The 10,196-nt window shown below is 42.4% G+C and overlaps 1 protein-coding gene across 3 annotated transcripts in view; it reads right to left on the reverse strand.

Moving 5' to 3' along the window:
- LOC108623480 (monocarboxylate transporter 10) overlaps window positions 1–10,196 on the reverse strand; it is a 68,490-nt gene that overhangs the window by 35,008 nt on the left and 23,286 nt on the right. Inside the window, exons 2-3 of one of the 3 annotated variants that reach the window (XM_018022021.2) lie at window positions 3,601–4,010; window positions 2,755–2,920 (exon numbers count right to left, since the gene is read on the reverse strand). In XM_018022021.2, the coding sequence (XP_017877510.1) occupies window positions 2,755–2,920; window positions 3,601–3,771 (337 nt within the window). In that variant the 5' untranslated portion in view covers window positions 3,772–4,010. Of the gene's footprint in view, window positions 1–2,754; window positions 2,938–3,600; window positions 4,011–10,196 lie in introns of those variants that run through there. The other 2 variants (XM_026812349.1, XM_026812350.1) reach the window with 2 other exon arrangements.

Raw genomic sequence — 10,196 nt, forward strand, 5'->3', positions numbered from 1 at the left:
TTAAAAAAGCAATTTGTGGAAAGCGATCGGTGAGCAAACCGAGCGAAAAATCGGAAAGTTTTCGGGCCGGGTGTTTTTCGTCAGGAATCGCGTTATCTACATAATGCGGGTGAGCAACGGTAATGCGTGGAATCGATTCGAAATCGATTCTCACGGTTGACCAACGCGAGGCTGGCCATGCAAATACGATCCGAGCAGAGTTTGTACATCGTGTTTATCCGTAACGCGAATTCGCAAAAATGCGATCACTCTTTCACATCTGCTAAACGGCGCGACGGCGGCGGCGGCGGCGGCGGTGGCGTGATGCCACCCCGAATTAGCGCGGACCAGCGGTCGAAGTTGCGGTCATGCGACCGGGAATCGATCGGCGCATTTATTTTTTTTTTCACCGTTTGACTCTTTTCCCTGCGGATTTTCGGACGGCGGTTTTGCGGACGTCAACTTGTTGAGTTATAACTCCAAATTTTTTTCCCGCGGCCACTTGAATTTTTCGCAAATATATTTTATTAGAACGTATGCTGTGTTGCTCGGGAGCGACGATGAAATTTCCAAACGGTTATTTTGTTTTATTCCGCTTCCTTTTCATCCACGTACCTATACAGTAGAATTTCGTGACGGGTGGATCTTCGCCCGGGTCATGAAGATTTACGAGCTTTGTAAACGGATACCTACCAACTTTTATCGATTTTCCTATCGCCTTTTTATTCCTCGCGTAAATTTCGTCCTGTATAGTACAATTTCAGAATGAGATCGTCCTACCTCACCTCTCAGCTTTGTTCAGATCTAAGGACGTTATTTATAATAAAATCGTAAGAGAACGTAAATGGATTGAATTGCGGGAGCTGCCCGCTCGTACTTTTGTTAAGAGCGTTATTCAGAAAAGAGTTATGGGATTATAATAGAAGAAATACAAAGCCGGGTTGATTCGCCGACTCGAAGGAGATTACAACGCGGACGGAACAAATGTTGTTCTCATCCGGTCGTTTTGTAGGGCAGAGCGTAATCCAGCAGCAGTGTGTCCGCCGATATAGTATATAACTATCCCAGCTATCCCGGCCCGATTTATCTGAACTTACTTTCGCTCGAATCACTACTGCTTTCCAGAGGATAACGACGCTGTTGTTACAGTTTATGAACTCGTCGTTATCACACACGCTTCCCTATCCGGTGACGATAATAGAAACGAGCGAGTCTGGACAGATTAGGAAATCCAGAAATACCCTGACAATTCGTATCGCGGAAATAATCCAAGGGTAAAGATCAAGCTTGGAAAATTGATTGCGGGATTATCCTTTTCAGAAAATAAGATTGAAACTCTTGCAGTATTCAAGAAATAAATTGAAAATATAAATTGTTCTGTAGTTTTCTTGTGGCGTGACTGGAGTTCGTTGCGTTTTCACTCGCAGTAGTTAAATTTAATAAATTAGAAGCCAAGGGAGAATCGATTCTAACTCAGTGCCTTTGAAAAGACTCGCCTTTAAACGATAAACGCCCCCGCTTGCAATTACACATCAAACGGTGCAACTAATTTTATTCGAGATAATAGAACAAGAAAGAAGAAATAAACGTAGTACTAGCAGTTGATCTAAGAGAACACTCGTACCAAACTACGACAAACTAACAGTAACTGTTGTTCTCTTGAATAAAGTTATTTATACAGAAGTGAGTATGTACAAAGTGAATTAAATGTTCACATAAAAGTAATAGATCATTTTTTCGTATTAAGATATAATACTTTATTACGAATTTTATATTTGATGAGTTCATTGAAATTGTGTTTGAACAAATCATAATAAATTTTTAATTGTTCTTACTGATTTAGCCTGGATAGCATGAATACCAGTAAATAACATGTGATGAACTATGATATAAATAACATGTAAATTATTCTTTTCAATAAATTCCATTTATCAACTTGCAATAAAATGTAATCCAATACGCGATGAAATATACCAACCCGCCCCATCGTATTTGCTATTGAATATTGCATCGAGTCTCACTGGAAATTTGCTAGAAACGGATTAGACCGCGGTCTCCTTATGGTCTCTTAGAGAGGAACGTCTTCGTGTTTGAAACGAAAACAGAGAGGAACGGCCTGGATATTATGAACGAGTTTACCCGGAAACGGTGGGATATATCGCTCTTGTCGCGGGCTTTACGAGAAAACTTGTGCAATCCGCGCAAGGAGCGATGTTCCCGAGGTCGAAATTAAATGAAATGCAAAAAACACATACGACGAGATAAATTAAACCCCATTCGGCAAAACAGCCTGGAGAGGAAATATCGTTTCGCGATAGACATAAATTTTTATAAACGGGCAACATTCATTTAGGAATGGAGATTGCTGTTGCATATGAAAACTGGCTAATTCTGTTTATAGCGCGACATGGGATAAAATGCAAATTCGTGCAATAAATAAATAATAGACGTGCCTCTGGAATAATTAATGGATAAGGGTCTGGAATAATTAATGGATAAGATAAGATGAGGTAGCTACGTATACATTCTAGGATCGTAAGCTTCGGGATAATCTCAGAGTAGTAAAAGCTTAAATGTATACTCAGAAAACGTTGGTTAATGGTGATTCTAAGGATTTATCGGACTCGATAACAAGAAACCAACTTGTTAAACACACTTATATTTTTGTTGGCCAATGAAAACAGCTGCCTCTAAAAATCATAGACTGTCTCTGCGTAGATTTAATTGCAATCCGATTTGACTTCAATTTAACTCGAATGATAAGCGTTAACTCACCACCGTGATAAGAACTGCCTCGATGAGGGGTGTACACGCCGTTCCTGGGCTCGGGGTAGTGGCTCGGCGTGTAATACTGCATGGGATGATGCACGTAATTGCTCGGTGTGCTCGGTATGTGTACCGGATGGCAGTGCATGCACCTTCGCGGTGTCTCCGGCACTCCCTGAACAAAAGAAACGCCTGCAATGCATCGAAGAAGGTAATGCTAGTCAGGAGTCGTGAACGTGCGTGAACGTTCGCGGCTACGATAAATCGCGACACGTAACCTGGAAATTAAGCATCGGACATTTATTGATGGGGACGAGAGGGGAGGAATACTGATTAGGGGATGAACATTGCCGGGCAATTCTCGCCGTTAAAGTGGGCCAACATTACTTTCTACGATAATCGAGTCATCGTTACAGGAACGGAAATTCTATCACTTTTCTTGATTCCAACCAGTTTACCGAAGGTATTAGCTGAACAGATAATTGGATGAGAATATTCTATTTAAAGCTAACATAGTCATATCGTCATATAGTACCAGCTATAAATGGTAATGTACATGGTAATGTGTCAATTTCTGATCATTGACGTATATTTCTACAATTTTCTGTCGCATTAAAATGTTACGAAAATAAGCCAGCGAGTACATAGAAATTGGGTCGTGATCAGAAATTGGAACATTTACCTTATTGGATATGCATATCGATTTAACCTACGTACGCTAATGATGCAAATGGGTTAAAACATCCGTAACAGGTCCGAGTATCGAGATGAGAACGATATGCGTTTGACAAATTTTGATTCTGAAACGGGAGTGTTTCCACTCGTCGACAGGAGAAAAAAAGGTTGTTTTATTACCTGCATCGAGTGCTGGGACCGTAGCGATCTGACCGAGCCGGCGGGATGGAGGGAGGGCACGCTGCCACCGAAGCTCATCGCGGAGTTTCTGCAGCCGCCCGGGGTGGACCAGCCCCCGCGCACGCTGCCCGTAGTCCATCCCATCGTGCTCCCGCAATCGTCCACCAACATGTTTTCACAGTGTACCCGGCAGCATCTCACTGATCCTCCGACGCCAAGTCCCTCCGTCGCGACGAATTATCCAATTCTCTCTCTTGAGGTTTACTCCTCCTCCTCCTCCTCCTCCTCCTCCTCCTCCTCCTCCATATTAGGTATTCGTCCAATTTTCTCCGTCGTTCACACGACTGACGTCGACACTAAGAGAATCTCTCTTTCCGGCGAGAATCATCTTTGGATGACGGAGCTCGATTCTGCAAGCAGAGAATACAAGGCTTTAGACATCGCGCTAGGCGAGAGCACTGGTTGATTGGTACTGTAATTAATTCTGGGGTGAACCGCGAACGAGATAGCGGAGAACAACGAAGACACTCGAGAGCGATTAAAACCGTGTATTCAACCGTGAATGCAAAAGCAGCAAAGAGAAATCAAAATACTATGACAATTCTTCTTCGAATATTTTTATAAAAAAAAAGCGAAGGAATTATCTGAATCCCAATTCTAACATAACATATAAAATCGTGAAAAAGTACGCCGGTGCATAGAAATTGTGATGCGCACAAATATTGGACATTCACTGGTTTTTCTATGCAACTATACATATAATAAAACGCAGCAAACGTTCAGAGCATTTAAAATAGGCTTGAACGAAAAGCCGTGTCGCTAAAATAAAATTCGTAGGTTGTACGAATCAAATGGTTCTCATGATAAATATCCGAGTACAAAGGCCGTCAGTATGAACGAAATCTGTCTGTGCACAAACGCGGCTCGTTTATTTATGCATATGACGCGAATTAAATTTTTCAGCCACGACAAAGACATACGCTTCCCACTAAACAGAACAAATCAAGGCATTGCAATTCTGTTTTGTTTCCATTCTGCTCCAGGTATAATCGTTCAACCTAAAAAACGAATTACGATGTTTTACTATTCGAAGCTTTATTTGTTGGACAATTATTTTAGTTGTACATTTCGGTGCATAATTGCTCGTCCTAAAAAGGACGTAGTCTCTGGTTTCACGGTCGCGACTTCCGCAATAAGAAGAAGCGGACAGGAAACAAACGGCGGATTTGTATGCGCCGGCGGCGAAAAGGTACACATATATCTCAACTTTACCGCCGTTACTAGACGGAGGAATCTCGTTGCCCGAGTGCAAAAAGACCTCGCCAGGCCGTAAATCTTTTACCAAAACGCTTTTTAATCGAAACACTTTGCGCAACCGCACGGAATCCACGTCCACCGGTGCGATAGTTCGTTTCCGATGCTCGCCGGGACCAAATTTTCAAACTTCTCATAGGAATTCACTGGTGGATTATCACGAAACTTTCAACTTTCCAATGTTAAATTTTCGTAAAATACTGCGAACTTCAACAATATTTCTCGCGTAGTACTAAAAATGGTTAAATCTTCTTAAAACAGCCGTAAAATAAAACTTGTGTACAGATTGTTACACGGTTTTCCACGTTTTTAGCGGAACCGTGGACCACATTTCCCGCGACCAACACTCCGTAGAACAAGCAAGCCGGGGGCAACCCTTGCGACGATAAAATACACCCATAAAGTTTATCGCGGGACATCGAGATCCTCCGGAATTCACTCCTAACTACCTAGTATAAGTAATACGGTGGGTAGGTACGTCGCCGACGGGGGTTCATTTTCCCCGTGGCAACCGGAAGTCGAGTATTAGGATAGTCCCTGGGAAGGTAGCTGAAGTTGACACAGGCAACTCCTGATCGTGGCTAGATGGGACGTCGATGGACGCTCGGATAATCCAGCTAGATTGAATCCTTGCTGGACCGAACTGAGCTCGCGTCTCAATGCCTAGCCACGTTCGATTCCATCCCCCCTAAAACAATTTTTCATAGTGAATATTGCAGTTTTTATAATTTCAAAGAATTCGTGAAGGAATGGTTTCATCAGGGCAAATGCATTATTTGCGCTTATCATTATTGATGAGTTCCATTGCAATAAAGAGAAAACCTGTTCAATCATTCGCGTTCATTATTAAATAAATAATCATTCCTAAATTTCGATCAATTTGCTGTTTCTAATAAAAATTGCCTAAGGAATGTGGCATTCCGATAGTGATCAACGTAAAACCAGAGTATCGATCGGTAGTACGGAAAGCGCGGTATCAGCATCGTGGCTAGAACTTTCAACCGACCGAGCATCCTCCATTTTTATCTTCGTGAATCCCTCTAAATCCAAAAATAAAGGAGATTCCATTTCAATTTCTTCCCGGGTCGAATTGAATTCCGGCTTAACGAGCGATATTTTTCACCGGATCCCCGATGTTTCCTCGCTACCCGCCACGGCATATGTACGTCGATAATTATTGCGAAATCTCTGCGATTACTATTATAATAAAATCCCCGACCTCTTATCAGGAACGGTAGCTACGAAAGGCAATGAGCCTCTGAATTCTAAACTAATGTAAGTCTTCTTTCAAATATAAAAATAATTTTTTATATATTTTGTTAAGCGACTTGTTTGAAATAATTCAGAATGGAGTACGTTCCATTGAAGAACGCGACGGAGTTGGCGTTTGTTAGAAACCCGTAAAATGTTTTGCGCGGGCCATAACGCCTAAGGGGTTAATTTAACGAACGCGGGCTCGGTGATTCGCGGTCCGCCGGTACATTCACCGGTCCGACCATTTAAACTTCCCCGGATGACAGTTTCGGAGCGCGAGCTGTCGCCCGGGCTGACACCCGCTCCTCTCTTTCCATGGACGTTTATTCTGGACGGCGAAATCTGCCGCGAGAACCTCGTTTGTCCGTTCGCTTTTCGCTTCAACTAGGCTGACACTTCGACGGACGTGGCTGTTTGATTATTTCTCGGATTCGCTATTGTTAATTTCCAGATAGCTCCGCTAATCTCGTTAAAATTGTTCAAAATGTAATCAATGACACTTGTGTAGATAGACATTCGTATCGATAATATAATTAGAAGATTCAGCAAGTATTTTTACAAATGAAAGATATTCGAGCTCATATCGTTCGAGAAGAATTCTCATTTATGATATCAACTTATTTGATCGTAGCGGGAGTAGCTTTTGCCAGTGGAATTCGTTTGAGCGTTCGCCGCAAAGCCCGCTGAATCGAATAAACGGAGTTACAAGCCGAGAAAACGTTAATTCGAATATCAAATTACGATCAAGCCGTACGGCAAACGCGATTGGGAAAGAAGCTGGCCAGCGCGGCACGTCAGTTCGCTGTTCGATACACGAGTTAACACCGTGACACGGCACGCGCCATAAGGCCGGGCCCGATACACCGCACCGCTTTGTACCCGCAGGTGCGGTGGTGGTGGTGTGTTATTGATTTCATCCCCGTGCACATACGGCGACAGGGGAAACGACAAGCCCCAACGAGGGAGAGAGCTTTCACGCTCTCTCCCGTTTCACCGGCGCCGTTGAAAGCCCGCGCGGCACATTGTTGCGCGGAAACCCGGTTTTCATTGCCGATGTCGACTTCGTCGCGCCGCGTACGCGTTTTGGAAAAGAGAATCCAGATTCGCGTCAAACCGATGGAACGCAACGCGTACCTAATCGTTTCCCTGTTCCCATTTTCGCCCAAACTTGTTCCCAAATTTTCCAATTTCCTGTTACTGTTTTGCAACGTGGCTACAACATCACGGTACACCGGTAAAACTAGAATTTTTAAATCCTCCTCGAATGGATCGATCGTACGACTCCAGGTTTTCGAGAGAAATTACAAGTACAAATGTGATCAGTTTTAGAAACTATAAAATAGAAAGTAAAACACTTTAGCCAGTTAATTGATTGTTCAAGTAAACAGGAAGACTGAACAGAAATTAATTTTATATATAATTAATAAATGTTCGAGGCTCGAGTAATCGTAGGACAAACAAGCTTCAGGGCTGACTAAAACAAAATCTTTCTACTGAAATTTTATGATTGTCGATAGAAAGCTAAAAACATTTTCACATATTATTATAAATGAATTTATTTATTTAGGATGCGATCCAATAGCAAGTATCAGAAACAAGAGTGTTTAACCCAACAGTCGGATTTGTAAGTTTAGAAAGCCAGACATCTCCAGTGAGACGAAAGTTTGCTTCAGCTAGTCGAATGGTCGAAGCTCAGCCGGGATCCTGCTCTCGTGTTAATTTGCCACTTCGGGAACACACCCTCGAGCTGCTGGCAGACGTGACAGGAAGCGATCTGTGAATGAGAACTCGTCCTTACGTTTCAATTGAATGTGCATGAATATGCATGAAACGTATGTACGAGAGGACCTGTAACCCTTTGATCACATCTACGAGGTGCGTTCAATTTAACTTCATTAATTATAATATTCTTGACACAACTCCTAATCGAGTTTTGATAACATAATTTAGAGAAAGATAAGCTATTTCAAAATTCATGTTACTCAACGAGTTTCCAAACATTGACGTATATCTTTTGTTGGTGTTGATTGTCAGGTAGTTTACCCAACGCATTGCAAAAATGTTGATTCGCCGTCTTCGGTAAACGCGGACTTGTGTACGAAAGCGGAGCAAAGTGGTAACCAGCTGGAAAACCAATTTCCATAACCAACAAGCAATTTACGACAAAATTTTGCCACCACTCCCTTGACTCTCGCCGCTCTAAATTCGATTCGAGGCAACAATTTCTAAAGTACCATCGACCATCGTCCTTGATCTCGAAGCTTTCGCGGGAATTCGAATCGTAACGTAAAGTTTCTCGCGTCGAACGAGTTTTTCCATTCGCCCCGGGTGCGTGTAGGAACGCGGACGATAAAAGGGTCGCCGCTGTAAGTGGCGATGTTAAGTGGCTCTCCCGGTGTATTTGCTCGCCATACAAAGGAATTACTTTCTCAAGACTCTCCCTCGGCCCAGAGTCATCGCCGTCTGCGTCTGAAATGACTCTTGTATCGACATCCTCGACGTTCTTCTGCCAACCACCCTCGCCCTTCGATACTTTTTCAATTCCAACGAAGGGAGAGATTGTGTGTACAAATCGGCAGATTTCCTTAACGATATACTACTCCGTTTTGAAGAATTATCAGACAATTGTTTTGAATATAATTTTCATCAGAGATGATAAACTGTGGACATTTTTATCCACGAACAAAAAGTCGTTGTTACAAACTGGTTCTCTTAGTTTACCATGATAATTCCCAGCTGATATCAGAATAGTTATACTATACTTCGGTCAGCCCGTTGCACGCCGCTGAAATAACAGCGCTGCCGTTAATTAATAAATAAACGCTTGATTGCAGCGCGAATCCATTTTAATTAAAACCGAGATAGACAGAACGATTTCATCGCGGCGACCACCTTCTCTCTCCTCCACTTGGGGACAATCGATGCGCCCGCGTTCCGACTAAACAATCTCGCCATCCATTTTTTATGCCTCCTCTCGCGTAAACATTATTAATGATACGCCACTGAGACAGACTCGTAAACAAGTATCGCTCGATATTTTCCATGCGTTCCGTTCCGTTGTATTATTTGCATTTTACACGATACTATTTTCCTTCCCCAATTAAAAACGTCAAATCATCGCGCATCGATGGATACGTTGAATGTCTGTTTGTCTTCAGAGTTGACCCTTTGAATTTCATCGATCAGGTAAAAAAGTTCTGAAGTCAATCAATTTTATAATCCACTCTCCAGATATTGAAATTTATAATTCATTAAATTAATTAAAAATCCTTTGCTTCGGGAACAAACTGTTCTATTTCCGTTAAAATATCAATGACGGAATGTGTTAAAATTCAAACGAAACAAAAAATGTAGAGAAACGAAGATGATTGGGAATTCTGTGTTTACCCAGAGGCGAGGCCTGTTTTTAACGCATCGTCTATCGATCATCGGTGGCCAATTAACCTAGCAGCGGGCCACCGGTTAATTGGAGCGATACGCATTGAAATGCGCATCCAGCTGCGACACGCGCCTCGCCACGTCACCCTTCCGGAAATCGCTAATTAGCTGGTAAACTCGGTGCCGTGGCCAATCACGGTATCTTCAACGTCAAACGCCATCGCTGCGGATCAATCGAATTCGCCAAGACAGAAACACGCGTTCCATCGCTTCGGACAATGTGATGGTACGCTCTCATTATATCTCGGCGAGAACCGCACAATGCCACGAACCGAATCCCGATCGAACGAATCCCATCTACAGTTGATTCTCTAGCATGCAATTTGTGTTAGATTAGTTTTCATCATATGCTCTTTTACATGAAACCAATACCTGATTCTACTGATGTACATACATATACTACCATTAAAAACGATTCCCGACCCACTTGATGTTCACACATGTGAAAATTAAATTTTCCCTATGTGGAGCCAATTTTCTTTATAGTGCCTAGACAAAATATTTGAAAGATCGATTTTATCATTTTCTGAAGAATTAATTTATATTTCCGGGATCTCTAACTTTAATTTATATTTCATCAATATCTGTGC

This window comes from Ceratina calcarata, unplaced genomic scaffold (genome assembly GCF_001652005.2).
Source record: "Ceratina calcarata isolate Rehan_Ccalc_2016 unplaced genomic scaffold, ASM165200v1 scaffold27, whole genome shotgun sequence".
Taxonomy (NCBI): Eukaryota; Metazoa; Arthropoda; class Insecta; order Hymenoptera; family Apidae; genus Ceratina; species Ceratina calcarata.